Genomic DNA, 15,585 nt, shown 5'->3' on the forward strand with positions numbered 1-15,585 from the left:
CTATGCTTTGGCATGATTTTGGTTGCTCCTACAAATGGGATTGTGGTACCTTCTTCATAGTTGATAGCATTTTCTTTCCAAAGAAGGTAAAAAATTGAGCAGTAGTCATCCGTATACTCTTACTGGTATATAGAACGTTTCCAGTGAAATGTACTCCTAAATTGGTAGTGTCATCTTGTGTCCTTTGGCCTCTATTGCTTGAGGAAATAAATCTCCATACGTTAAAATGGAAATAGTGGAAACTTCTCTGTTTTAGACAAATGTAAAAATTACTCTGACTCTATCATTTTAAACAAAGATTAATTGCATATACATACATATACCCATGCTGTTATTGAGAGATCATGAATATGACCTTTTATATATTCAAAAATTGATTTTCCCAGCAGGTATTGCTTTCTTGTGATACATATTTATAATGAGAAATGCTTCAAAGAAGCTAACCTTATTAAACATATTACATTGAATTGAAAAACTCCCTTTTCCCCTGTGTGAAAGATGTGAAAGAAGTTCTTATCTCATGCTTTATTTTTATATGTGTAATTTTTGGAAACAAAGAATATGGAAAAGCCACTTAGAATTACAGGGACCTTGTAGAGCAGTAGGTTTTCTTTAAATGCCATAATCTTGGGTGCCTGGGTGGCTCAGTCGTTAAGCGTCTGCCTTCGGCTCAGGTCATGATCCCAGGGTACTGGGATTGAGCCCCACATCGGGCTCCCTGCTCCACAGGAAGCCTGCTTCTCCCTCTCCCACTCCCCCTGCTTGTGTTCCCTCTCTGGCTGTGTCTCTCTGTCAAATAAATAAATAAAATCTTTAAAAAGAAAAATAAATGCCATAATCTTGTACCTAAGAATGAGGTGTAAATACGAATTTAGCAGAATTTCCATAATTATTTACATTTATTAATCATCTTTCTCCTCTTCTTCATGCTGTTCCGTATTTAAGTGAATTAGCCTTTTGATAATGATAGATATACACGCAGTAGGACGAAGTAATACAGAGAGATCTCATGTACCCTTCACCCAGTTTCACCCAGTGATAACATCTTGCACAACTATAGTACAACATCACAAGCAGGACAGTAACATTCACACAATGAAGATACAGGACATTTTCATTACCACAAGGTTCTCTCATATTACTTTTTTTTTTTTTTTCTTTTGGTCTCATGTTACCTTATATGGCCATACCTTCTTCCCTTTCATGCCCACCCCACACCTTTCAGGTAACCATTAATTTCTTCTGTATTTCTATAGTTTCTGTGATTTCAAGAAGTGTAATATATATGGAATCATACAGTATGCAATGTTCTGGGGTTGACTTTTTTTTCCACTTACCATAATTTTCTGGGTATTCATTCTGATTGTTAGAGGGTTTTGTTTGTTGAGAGAGAGAGGTGGGGGGAGGGACTGAGAGAGGCAGAGAGAGAATCACAAGCAGACTCCTCCCTGAGTGCAGAGCCCAACACGGGGCTTGATCTCACGACCCTGAGATCATGACCTGAGCTGAAATCAAGAGTCAGACGCTTAAGCAACTGAGCCACCCAAGCTCCCCTCCGGTTGTTAGAGGTATTAAATGTTCATTCCTTTTTATTGCTATGTAGTATTCCCTGGTATATACGTGAAACAGATTACTTAAGCCCTTAGCTTTTGAAAGGTATTGGAGTTGTTTTCCGTTTTTGTTGGTTACAAATGAAGTTACCATAGACATTTGTGTTTAGGTTCTTGCATGAACAGAAGTCTTTATTTCTCTTGAACAAATACTCACGAGTGCAGTTGCTGGGTGGTATGGTAGTTATATGTTTAGTTTTATAAGAAACTCTCCAACAGTTTTCCAGAATGGCTATATCATTTTGCATTCTCATCAGCAGTGTATGAAGGATCCACTTCCTCTGCATCCTTTGCAGCATTTGGAGTTGTCACTATTTTTTATTGTAATTGTTCTGATAGGTGTGCAGTGATATCTCATTTTGGCTTTAATTTGCATTTCTTGGATAACTAATGATGTTGAACACTTTTTCTTATATTTATTTTGCCATCTGTATATCCTCTTCAGGGAGATGTCTCTATGCCTTTTGCACATTTTCTAATTGGATTACTTCTTAAAAAAAACAAAAAAACTATTACATTTTGAGAGTTGTTTTTATATATTAGAGACGTATCCTTTCAGATATGTGGTTTGCAAATGTTTTCTTCCAGTCTGTAGTTTGACTTTTCATCCTCTTAATTAAGGTCATTTGCAGAGCAAAAATTTTTCATTTTGTTGAAGACTAATTTATCAATTTTTCTTGGAATGGATTTTGCTTTTGCTGTCATGTCTCAGAACTTTTTCCCTTGCCCTAGACCATTTAAGCACTCTTGGCTTAGTTGTTTTTCTTTTTCCTAAAACATTTGTAGTTTTATATTTTTTATTTATGTCCATGATCCCCCCCTTTTTTTTAAAGATTATTTGAGAGAGAGTGAGAAAGAGAGAGCATGAGCAGGGGGAAGGGTAGAGAGAGAAGCAGACTCCCCGCTGTGTAGGGAGCCCGATGTGGGACTTGATCCCAAGAGCCTGGCACCATGACCTGAGCTGAAGGCAGACGCTTAACTGACTGAGCCACCCAGGCGCCCCCATGATCCCTTTTGAATTAATTTTTACATAAAGTGTGTGAGTTGGTTGAGGTTAATTATTTTGCCTGTGGTTCTTGAGATTCTTAGATCCTTGATTTGAGATTTTTCCTCTTTTCAAATTTAAGTATTTGGTACTTTAAGTTTTCTTCTCAGCATTGCTTTAGCTGTATCCCACAAATTTTGACATGTGTTTTTTATTTTCAAGAGTTCAATGTATATTTGGATTTTCCTTGAGACTCAGTGATTATTTAAAAGTGTGTTGTTTAGTTTCCAAGTGTTTGGAGATTTTCCTCTTTCTGTTATTGATTTCTAGTTTAGTACTATTGTGATCAGAAAATACATCCTATGTGATTTCAGTTATTTTTATTTGTTAAGGCATATGTTTTATGGCTCATAATATGGTCTGTCTTGTATACATTTTGTGGGTGTTTGAAAAGAATATGTATTCTGCTGTTGTTGAGCAAAGTGTTCTACAAATATCAGTTACATTTTTTGGTTGATGATGTTGTTGAATTCTTTAAAGCCTTGCTGATTTTCTGTCTAGTTATTCTATCAGTTGTTGAGAAACAAGTTTTGAAGACTCTAACTATAGTTGTGGATTTGTCTAGTTCTTTTAGCTCTGTCAATTTTTACTTGACATATATTGCAGCTCAAAGACCTTTAGCGTTGTTATGTCTTGGTGTATTGATCCTTTTATTGTTATTTAATGTCCTTCTCTGTCTCGGATAATTTTATAGCCCTCCCTGCTTTGTTTTGATTAATGTTTGCATGATATATCTTTTTCCATCATTTAACTTTCAAACTGCCCATGTCATTATCTTCAGAGTATTTTTCTCCAGACAGCATGTAGTTGTGTCATTTTTTAAAAATTGAGATTCGGGCGCCTGGGTGGCTCAGTCATTAAGCGTCTGCCTTCGGCTCAGGTCATGATCCCAGGGTACTGGGATCGAGTCCCACATCAGGCTCCCTGCTCTGCGGGAAGCCTGCTTCTCCCTCTCCCACTCCCCCTGCTTGTGTTCCCTCTCTCGCTGTGTCTCTCTCTGTCAAATAAATAAATAAAATCTTTAATAAAAAATAATAAAAAATTGAGATCCACTTGGCCTATAACATTATATCCATTTCAGGTGTGTAATGATTCAGTATTTGTATATCTTGTGAAGTAATCACTACAGTAAGTCTAGTTAACGTCCATCACCACACATAGTTAGCAATTGTTTTTCTTGTGAAGAGAGCTTTTAAGATATACTCTCAATGAAGGTGGGGAGATCGGAGCGGGAGGCGAACCATGAGAGACTACGGACTCTGAGAAACAAACTGAGGATTCTGGGGTGGGGGTGGGGGGATGGGTTAACTTGGTGATGGGTATTAAATAGGGCACATATTGAATGGAGCACTGGGTGTTATACACAAACAATGAATCATGGAACACTACATCAAAAACTAATGATGTAATGTATGGTGATTAACATAACATAATAAAAAAGAAGGTATACTCTCTTAGCTACTTTCAAACATGATATAGTAGTATTAGCTGTAGTCACCATGCTGTACATTATATCTCCAAGACATACTTATTTGGTAACTGCAAGTTTATGCCTTTTGATCACCTTCGTTCATTTCACCCACCTCCCTCCCCCCATGGCCCTCCACCTCTGGCAACCACCAGTCTTTTCTTTGTAGCACTGGGTTTGGTTGTTGTTGTTGTTTTTAGATTCCACATATAAGTGAGGTCATAGGGTGTGTCTTTCTGAGTCTGACTTATTTCACTTCCTATAATGCCCTCAAGAGTTCACCCATGTTGTTGCAAATGGCAGGATTTCCTTCTTTTTTGTGGTAGAATAATGTTCCTCTTTGTGTGTGTGTGTGTGTGTGTGTGTGTGTGTGTGTGTGTGTCTCATTTTCTTTAGCCATTCATTGGTCTGTGGACACCTATGTTGTTTTCACATCTTGGCTATTGTGAATAATACTGCAGTGAACATGGGGTTGTAGGTATCTTTTTGAGTCAGTGTTTTCAGATAAATATCCAGAGGTGGGATTGCTGGATCATATGGTAGTTCTGTTTTTAATTTTTTGAGAAACCTCCATATTTTCCATAGCCGTGATACCAGTTTACATTCTCATCAACAGTACACGAAGGTTCCCTTTTCTCCACATCCTCACCAACACTTGTTATTTCTTGTGTTTTTGATAGTCATTCCAACAAGTGTGGGTGATATGTCACGGTGGTTTTGATTTTGACTTGTATTTCCCTGATGATTACTGATGTTGAGTGCCTTTACATGTACCTGTTGGCCATGTGTATGTCTTCTTTGGAAAAATATCTATTCATATCTCTGCTCATTTTTAAAACAGATTGTTTATTTTTTTGCAGTTGAGTTTTCTGAGTTCTTTATATATTTTGGATATTAACCCCTTATCAGATATATGATATGCAAATAGTTTCTCCCATTTGGTGGGTTATGTTTTCATTTTGTTGATGGTTTCCTTTGCTGTGCATAAGATTTTTGGTTTTAGTCCCACTAGTATATTTTTGCTTGTGTTACATTTGCTTTTGGTAAAATTCCTCACCAAGAGTAATGTCAAGGAGCTTACCATTATGTTTTCTTCTAGGAGTTTTAGGTTTCAGGCAGGTCTTACGTTCAAGTCTTTAATTTATTTTTTGTTAGTTTTTGTGCGTGGTGTAAGATAGCACTCCAGTTTCATTCTTTTGAATGGGCTCTTCAGTTTTTCCAACACTGTTTATTGAAGAGATTGGGCTTTCTCCATTGTATATTTTTGGCTTCTTTGTTGTAAATCAGTTGACCATATATGTGTGGACTGGTTTCTGGACTTTGTTTTGTGTTCCACTGATATATGTGTTTGTTCCTATGCCAATACCGTGTTTCAATTACTATAACTTTGTAATAGAGTTTGAAATCAGGAAGCATGTTGCCTCCAGCTTTGTTCTTTCTCAAGATTACTTTGGCTACTTGGAGTCTTCTCTGGTTCCATACAAATTTTAGGATTATTTGTTCTATTTCTGTGAAAAATACCATGGAAATTTTGATAGGGAATGCAGTGAATTTATAGATTGCTTGGGTAGGATGGACACTTTAACAGTATTCTTCCAATCCACAAACATGGAATGTTTTTCCATATATTTGTGTCTTCATTTCCTTTCATCAGTGTCTTGTGATTTTCAGCATACAGGTCTTTCACCTCCTTGGTTAAATTTATTCCTAGGTATTTTATTCTTTTGATGCAATTGTAAATGTGATTGTTTTCTTATTTTTCTTTCTGATAGTTCATTATTAGTGTATAGAATTCAATAAACTTTTATATGTTGATTTTGTATCACACAGCTTTACTGAATTCATTTACTAATTCCAAGAGTTATTTGGTGGAGTTGTTAGGATTTTCCGTATATAAAATCTTGTCATTTGCACTGGCAGTTTTACATGTTCCTTTCCAATTTGGATGCTATTATTTTTCCTTGCCTAATTGCTCTGGATAGGACTTCCAATATTTTGTTGAGTAAAAGTGGCAATAGTTACCATCCTTGTCTTGTTCTTGATCTTAGAGGAAAAGCATTCAACTTTTCACCATTGAGGATGATGTTAGCTGTGGGCTTGACATATCTGGCCTTTATTATGTTGAAGTATGTTCCCCTTATACCCAGTCTTTTGAGAGTTGTTTTGTTTTGTTTTTATCATAAATGGATGTTTAATTTTGTCAGATGTTTTTTCTGCATCTGTTGAGATAATTATATGATTTTTATCTTTGATTTTCTTAACGTGGTATGGCACAATGATTGATTTGTGGATGTTGAACCATCCTTGCATCTTTGGAATAAATCCCACTTGATCATGGTGTATGGTCCTTTTAATGTATTGTTGAATTTGATTTGGTAATATTTTGTTGAATTTGAGAAGGATTGGTATTCATTCTTCTGTAAATATTTGGTAGAATTCACCAGTGAAGCCATCTGGTCCTGGACTTTTATTTGTTGGGAGATTTTTGATTAGAGATCCAATCTCCTTATTAGGAATTCAGATTTTCTTTCTTTCTTTTTTTTTTTTTTATAATTCAATCTTGGTAGGTTGTATGTTTCTTTTTTTTTTTTTAAAGATTTTATTTATTTATTTGACAGAGAGAGAGAGAGAGCAAGAGCAGGAACACAAGCAGGGGGAATGGGAGAGGGAGAAGCAGGCTTCCCACTGAGCAGGGAGCCTGATGTGGGGCTCGATCCCAGGACCCTGGGATCATGACTTGAGCCGATGGCAGATACTTAACGGCTGAGCCACCCAGGCACCCTGGTAGGTTGTATGTTTCCAAGAATTTATCCGTTTCTTGAAGGTTGTCCAGTTTGTTGGCATATAATTGTTCATAGTATTCTTTTACGGTCTTTTGGATTTCTGTGGTATTAGTTGTAATGTCTCCTCTTTCATTTCTGATTTTATTTGATTCTTTTCTCCCCTGCCCCCCTTTTTTTTGGTGAGTCTGGCTAAAGGTTTGTTAATTTTTGTTTATCCTTTCAAAAGAAAGTCAGCTCTTAGTTTGATCTTTTTTATTGTATTTTTAGTCTGTTTATTTCTAATATTTGTTTTTTTCCATCTCTCTACTTACTTTGGGTTTTGTTTGCTCTTTTTCTAGCTAGGGTGTAGAGGTGGGTTGTTTGAGATCTTTTTTTGTTTCTTGATGTGCAGACACTTATTGATATGATTCTTAGAACTGCTTTTGTGGCATCCCATAAATTTTGGTATGCTGTATTTTCAATTTAATTTGTTTCAAAGTAGTTCTTTTGGTTCTTTTTGATTTCTTTTTTGTTGCATGGCTGCTAACATTGTATTATGTTTGGTTCTCCAAAATCTATGTCCTTTTTTTTCCTTATGAAGCCCTCAGATAATTGTTCTTTGTATTTTATTGAGAGATTGTAGATATTTGTGGATAGATTTTTTTTTTTTTTTTTTTAGGTGCATAGTTCTTGATACCAGAAGTCACTGTTTCTTAAATTGGGAACTTCATAGAATTAAGTAGATTTAGAAGAAAAAATCATCGAAGTCAGAAGTGGTTAAGAAAAAATTTGTGGAGCAAGTATTTAGCTAAGTTTTACAAATAGGCTTATGTTCTTATATGAAACATTTAGTCAACTGCCTAATTTTTGTATCTCGTTAGAGTAAATAGAGGTGTATAGTTTCTGTAATGAGCCATACGGAAATGAAATTTCTGCTTATGGTATTTACTAGTTATAAAGTAAATGGTGGCTTATAGCAATAGAATATAGATAGTGTTTTCTATTTTAGCAGTTACAGCTCTAATTTTATGTGTTTTCATGATTTATTATGATAAATAATAAAATGTTTCATGAATACCTACACACATAGTTCCTAAAACTCATTCAGTATTTCTGAGCAGTATTTTTCTAAGTATAGATAGCCTGAAATATTAGTGGTTTAGTGGGTAATGAAATCAGTTTAGAGGGTTTTTCAAGTAGCATTTTCAAAATGAAACATAATATATGTGCTGCCGAAGCGAGCACCAAAATGAAACATAATAAAGCTTGTTAAAGAACATGGCTCCAGGTAAAAATTTTTCTGTGGAACTTTGGGATATGTATATCAGTTTGCAACATAAAAAGTATTTTTTATTGTATTGTATGGTTCAAACAGTGGCTACTGTTTTGGAGCACCCCACTAGTTAAAATCTGGTATAAAACTTTACATTTTCTTTTTCCATTTAAAAGGGTTGATATAATCATAGTTTTGGCTGATTTTGTAAGAGCTTAGAATTTTGGTTTACTTTCACTTATGAGAATTTAAGCTTATGTTGAGGTCATTACATGGAAATATGAGATAGAATGAAGTTATATATATATATGTATTTTTTTTAAGTCATTGTATTTTGAACTGACATCTTAGTAACATCAGGTAAGAAGTAATGTTAGTGAGATGTATAAAAACTATCATTTAAACAGTTTGGCTTGGGTTGAAAAACATTAAAAATATCAGTGTCTTATTTTTCTTGTGTTTTATGTTATTTTGGTGACATTTAAATCTAGGATGTTTATTAAGATATAAGGACTCTCAGATTTAAATCTGTACGAAATAAGAAAAATATTAAAATGGTTCCTGGTATTTTAATATACAAGTGTCTGCTGTACACAAGGCAAAATTTTATTTTAAATAGAAGCAAATATAGTCAAGCTAATAAAAGTCAAAATTCTATACTAGATTTTCTTGTTTTATATGTAATTAAAATATTGATCACCATTGCATTTGTTTCTTAGTTATGAGTTGCCAAGGAATAATGATTCGATAGTATACTATACAATTTTCACCTATGCGGTGGGATTTTGCTAACTCATATTTCTATTACTAGTGCCAATTAGAGACACAGCCAGTAATATAGTGGTATGTTATAAACAATTTAAGGAATTACTTCTTTCTCCGCTTTTCTTTGTTTTTTTTAGGACATTTTTGTTTTTGAAGCGTATGTGTCACTTATTTTTCATGATGTTCCTCAATTTTTCTTTTTCTTTTGTTTCTTCATAATCAAATTCATGTTATGATTTCTTGGCTAAAAAGGTACACAAATGGTGTTGTGGTCTTGTATCACAGCTAGAGACACATGTTTGCCACTTTTGGGCAATACTAATTTTGATCTTTGGTTAAGATCTTTGTTTTCTTCTCTGCATAATGACTATTTTTGTTTTGTAACTAACAAGCAGTTGTGGGTGGAAACTTTGTGACTGCATTTCAAACCAAACTTTCCCCACCTAGATTTAGTATCTGTTGATTTTTAATTGAATCAATTTCTTAGAATTTTTTATTTTGATTTTTATGTAATTTTAAACAGAGAAAAATTACAATAATAATATAAGGAACTTTTATATATTCTTTGTTTCCAATTCACCAGTTATTTACATTTTACCCATTTAAGCTGTAAAATGAGTATGAGTCCCTGTCTCAAGTAGTGTTGATTTTCTTTGTCTCCTAGTTTCACTGAAAAGGGTTTATTTGTGTTCTTCTTATTATTACTGTGTGTAGTTGTAAAGTATTTTTTTATAATTCTAGTTCTTTCTGTATTCCCTCTTCATTTAAGGTTTCTGAATACTGATCATTTTCTGAGAAATTTTCTGTGTGGGTGTGGGTATGTGCACATAATACATATGAACTTAGCAATTCTATTTACTTTTTAAATTGCTTTTTAAAATGGGCATGGGACAAATATTTTTCAGTCACAGAGTTCCATAGAAAAGGCTCTGGAATTTAAGAAAGCCAACCCACCAACTCTTTTAGTCGTGACTCTTAAAAATTACCTTTCCTTGTGAGTATTCTTTGATTCATTTCAGTTCAGTTCAGTTCATTTCAGTTCAATTCAATTCAACAGATATAGAGTGTCTACTGTATCTAAAAGATACTCTAGAAAAAATCAGGTATTAAAAAGCCTTTCATTTATAATGCTTTGCAGTTTCCAAAACACCTTTGAATACACATTTTCTTCATTGTTATTACCAATAACTCAGGAAAGTAGATGGTTCAGATAGATTTATTCCCATTTTATATGAAGAAATTGAGATCTTGAAAGATGGTGACTTAACCGTGGTCCCTTAGCTAGTGAGTGACATCTGAAGCATGAACCAAGCATAAGCTCAGGGCTCTTGTAGATTTTCCTTTACCACTTTTATGCAACGACAAAGGATACATTAATTTATGCAAATTCCTGGCCACAACAAGGGTGTGTTTTTATTTAGTCACTTAATATTTATTTTAAGTGCTTCAAGGGCTGGGATAGGACAGTAAAATAAGATCAAGACAGTATCTCATAGGTTCATCTGAGTAAGGTGCTTTTCAATTAAGGCAGTGACCTGTATCAAAATGCTTGGAGTGGTTATGGCATGCTTTTTCTTGTTTTATTGGTGGGTCTGTTGCACATGACCGTTGGAAGTAGTGGTGGGCTGGGATTAGAGACTCTGATTACTGTGATCCATGAGTCAGATTGGTATGCTCAGGATCTTTACTTAACATGCACCATCAAATTGATGTTTTCCTTATGGCATTGTGGGTTATGTCCATGCAACATCTTCCCTCTTTTTACCCATTACCCCTCAAAGGTTCGGTGCCAGAAAGAACAGTACTGTATCTTTATTTTCTCATCACATCCTCTCTCGAATAGATCTTACTTTCATGGCTGTCTTTCCAATTTGGCTCTGAGTCACTGCTGTGATTCTAGCTGTTGAACAGTCTTTCAAGTTAGCAGTTAGCATTCTGGTTAAGTAAAAATTGTCATGAGGCTGCCATTCTTACCAGTGTAGCTAGGGTAGTTTTATTAAATCAGTTATTAGGGCCCAGTTGTCAGAGGCATGTAACAATTGCATGTCACAGTCCTCCCTAAATATTGATACTTGAGATTTACTGGAAATTAAATCTAAAACTTTATTTTACTTCTAGTTCTGAGGTTAGAGGAACCAGTTGTCTGTCAAGTTCAATAAAGCCACATTGTGCTGTTTAATATTTTAAAAGAAAAACTGTTGTAGTCTGTCTTTACTATTTTTGCCTTACCTGATTAAATTTTGCTGTTGTGTTAATTAATAAGTTCAAAGGAAATGTTCTAATTAATTTCTGTCATAACTGGGAACCATAATAAGTTAGAGTACTTTGGAAAGCATGGTAACACCTGCTCACTAGTAAATATCAATTCTTTGTCTGGCTCTTTTCCAGTCCTACTGTGTCTTAATGTGTGAACCTCTTACCATCTGGGTACTTCAATTTTCCTCTAAATTTAAACAAACAAAAAGTCTTACCTGTATTCTACCTAATAGAGTTTTGAAAGATAATGGGAGGTCATTGAAGTGCTAGTTAAAATCTCTATTTAAAAATCATTGGCTTTAAATATATACTATCTTTAAAAAGTAATTTACTACTTAAAAGCCATTGACTCTTTTAGTGTACTACATTGCTTAGTCTAAGACCTCTATTTTTAGAATACAGTGTATTTGAAGACCAAGCTTTATTGTTGAATTTGACAGGCATGGCACAAGGCCAGTGTAATGAGCCCAAAGGGAGAATTTGCAGAATATGCAGGTTGAAGGAGCCCCAGGACTGACTTTCCACTAAGTCTAGGCTATCCGTGTTCATTCCCGTGGATGGGAGATTTGCTTAAAGTTGACTGCTGTCTTCCTTCTGTACCATCTGATTCCAATCTGCACTTGTCTTTTATAGCTCGAGACGGTCGGATGGCAGCTTAACCTTCAGATGGCTCACTCTGCTCAAGCGAAACTGAAATCTCCTCAGGCTGTATTACAGCTAGGAGTGAGCAATGAAGATTCAAAGGTAAGAACTGGTATCTCATTGAAATGTATATGTTGTTTACTAGGTCTTGTACTTTATTGTTAGCAGGGTCTTTGCCCTCTGGATTGAAAATTTAAACACAATTAAATAAGGATTAATGAATTGTCAGCTCTTTATTTGTGACAGTTTTTGATATCAGACAGTTTATCACTATTATTCATTTGAAGAAATGTCTTGCAGGGTACCTTTCTTGCAAGAGCTTTTCATAATGTCTCCTTTTAAATTCTGCAATGGCAAGACTTGGTAATGCCAGATAAAAGTCAGATATTTAATGATTCAGATATCTGTGGATATTTCTGGGTGTTTTAAGCTGCATACATATGGTGGAGGGAATACTGTTGTCTAGCCAATGCCTGGATTATGAAGGTAACATGAGTTGTATTTGTGTGTGTGTGTCTCTCTGTATGTGTATAGCACTTGTGTGCATGTGTTTAAATCCTAATTCTTGCAAAATAGAATTTTGGATTCATTTTTTACCTCATGGTGATTTCTCCTTTAGTGTTAATTTCAGGAAGCTTGAACATGTTATCAAGTTTAAAGAATTGGCGTGAAGTATTTTCTTTACTGTAGCATATAGAGAAACATATTTAAGATATCAATAAAAGCTGTTTGTTGTATTTTTGTTGTAATTGATTATGTTTCTGAGATAGATAAAGGGGAGTGACTTTTCCTCCTAAATGAGGAGACTTTGCTTCATTTTAAGACAAATAAAATAGAGGTGAGAGTGAGGTAGGGAGATCTGAGGAAGGAGAGATTACTATGCCTGGATGTGATCAGAGAAGGATGTGAGAATGTTGTTGGTTATGATGGGCATTGAAGGATGGGAGTATTATTACTTCTTTGTTAGAACTTTCATTATGTAGTATGTCATACACATTTTTGTCTTCCGTAAGAACTGGGGCCAATACCTAGCCCACGTTCCATGTCTGTAAAATTTTAGGCAATTGTGTTGGGCCTCACTGCCTATAATTTATTCATTCATTGCAGTGTTTCAGAAGTATTTCATTTCCCACATTTTACGTTAATAAATATAATATAAATAATAATATGTAAAATAATATAAATTTAGTGGTTAAGAGTTGAACTGACTGGTATATATATTCTGGAATTTAGTAGCAGTGTAGCTTGGGGCAATTTACTTAATTAATCTTTATGAGTGTCAGTTTCTTCACCTGTAAAATGGGGATAATAATACCTGTCTCACAGGGTTTATATGAAGAGTAGATGCCCAGTGTAGGGAGTGCTTAGTTCAATGCCTAGTATTAGGTAAATGCTCAAAAATGCAGGCTGCTACCACCACCACCACCACCATCATCATCATCGATAAAATGTTTTTTGGCCATTGAATAAATAAATGTCTTTGTTTTGAACTACAGCTGACTTTAAACTTTTTTACTGATGGAGTTAACCTTTTCCCTTTCTTTGCCTTCTTCCCCTCTTTTATTTCTTGATTATGTTTTTCATATTTAGGCTAACTGGGAATTGGGGAGGCAAAGGACAGCCTGGAAAGTCCTTTTTTTCTTCCCATGAACTAGGTGGGGAAGGCAATCCTTTAGGTTTAGGATAATAATCTGGAACTCCCTGGTGTAGACTGGGCCTATTCTGAGTGAAGACACCCGTATGTACCTGGGTACGTTGTACATACGTACACACCTGCATACATTCTCTAGGGGGCCATACCCCTTGACTGCTGCATTGCTCATGACTACCGTATGTTACGTCTGAGTAGCTAAATGCAATTTATAGGTGGGACGGATACTATTTTGACCATATATTGGATATACTCTAAGTATCGTGGTTTAGGCAATGCTTGACTTTGGGATGCATGACTCGTCCCAGCTCCTTTATTATGTCTTCAAAATATGTTTATATGTCAGTTTTATTTTTATTTTATATTTTAAAAAGATTTTATTTATTCATTTGAGAGAGAGAGAATGAGAGCACAAGAGGGAAGAGGGTCAGAGGGAGAAGCAGACTCCCTGCCGAGCAGGGAGCCCGATGCGGGACTCGATCCCGGGACTCCAGGATCATGACCTGAGCTGAAGGCAGTCGCTTAACCAACTGAGCTACCCAGGCGCCCTGTCAGTTATATTTTTAGGCAGTAGGAGGGAATGAGTAATGCTTCTAGTAAAAGAGTCATGTTTTTAATTCATATTATTCAGAAAATCTCTACAGATGTAAAATTCAACTCACTGGAGATAGAGGCTTGAGTACATTAGATTTTCCTGCGCATTGCTAGTTTGAAATTTTGAATGAACTTTTGGTTATCCTTACAACTTGTAGAGCTGGAGAACCATTTTCATCAGCAAACAGACCCTTGGGAAGAAGAGCAGCACCACACAAAAGCAAAGGTTACTTTCGGGGCGCCTAGGTGGCTCAGTTGGTTAAGCGTCTGCCTTTTGCTCAGGTCATGATCCCAGGGACCTGGGATTGAGCCCCATGTCAGCCTCCTTGCCCAGCGGGGAGTCTACTTCTCCCTCTCCCTCTGTGCTCTCTCTTGCTCACCCTCAAATAAATAAATAAATAAAATCTTAAAAAAAAATAAAGGATATTTTCATTTTGTATGCAGATTTAAGTCAACCTCTTTGTCTGTATTGCTTATTTTCCCTATAGCACTGTGGGGATTTGGCCCCTGTTTGTTATGTCTGCTAAACCGGAGACACTTAATGAAGTGTCTGCCCCCTGTCAGCCTGGACAGACACTTGCCATCTCCAAGTGATGTGTGTCCTAGCTCTAAGGACTAGCTCTAAGGTTGACTACCACACCCCTGTTCTTTCATTGAGCTGCTGCTGGGAAGCATACTTTTTTTTTTTTTTTTTTAAATATTCTCTCTTTTTGTATGATCGTGTACTCTATTCTTTGTACTTGAACGAGAGTTTGGGAATTCTTGACAGGTTGAAATATTAGGTGAAAGGAATGGGAATATGGAGCATGTTTTAAAAACCAAGTTTGTTAAAAGAAGGCAGAGCTTTTATTCAAAGAACCATGAAAAGCTCAGTGGTTAATTTATGATGCGAAGTATCTTAGAATATAGTTGCCATATGATGAAATTGGCATTCGTTTAAAACAGGAAGCATTAAATAAAATTCTCTTAAGTGTATGTGACACAGGGCAGTTATCCTGAAAATATACATGCATTAAAATAATTCTGAGGGATTAGTTAGTAAATATTATGAGAGAGACTATTTTTGATGGTGTTTATTTTTGAGCTGCTGAACTGAAAACTTCCTGTAATTCACCAAAGTATGTTGTTTCTAAAAATCTTTCTTCTCATTCATTTCCAACATACACATGAAAAGTGTAGCCTGCAGTGAAGTTTTAATTGCTATCACATTAGATAGCATTGTCGTACTGGTCTCCTTTCTCTCGGAACTTTCTTGTCTCAAGGCTTTCCTGTTTTGCTACTAATTTTATCATGAAAACTGGATGATTGTAGCTTTTCCTACAGTACTTTGATATATATTCTAGTTGTTTGCAGTTAATTATCTTAGTATTTGTCTACTGCATTTAGCAGAGTAAGATTATTTTTCTGTTCCAAGATACCTTTCAATGAGATTTTTTTTTTTTTTTGGTTTATTTCGTTAGAGGGCAGTAGAGCTCTTTGCTTACCTAAGCTCTGGCATTTACAGTGTTATTTGAAGTAA

The 15,585-nt window shown here is 35.4% G+C and overlaps 1 protein-coding gene across 1 annotated transcript in view; it reads left to right on the forward strand.

Moving 5' to 3' along the window:
- COMMD10 (COMM domain containing 10) overlaps positions 1 to 15,585 on the forward strand; it is a 188,309-nt gene that overhangs the window by 22,670 nt on the left and 150,054 nt on the right. The window contains exon 5 of the mRNA XM_025860877.2: positions 11,813 to 11,923. Coding sequence (XP_025716662.1) covers positions 11,813 to 11,923 — 111 coding nt within the window. The remainder of the gene's footprint in view (positions 1 to 11,812; positions 11,924 to 15,585) is intronic.

The sequence above is a fragment of the Callorhinus ursinus genome, unplaced genomic scaffold (assembly GCF_003265705.2).
Source record: "Callorhinus ursinus isolate GAN/ISIS: 27379988/994484 unplaced genomic scaffold, GSC_fseal_2.0 scaffold30, whole genome shotgun sequence".
Classification (NCBI taxonomy): Eukaryota; Metazoa; Chordata; class Mammalia; order Carnivora; family Otariidae; genus Callorhinus; species Callorhinus ursinus.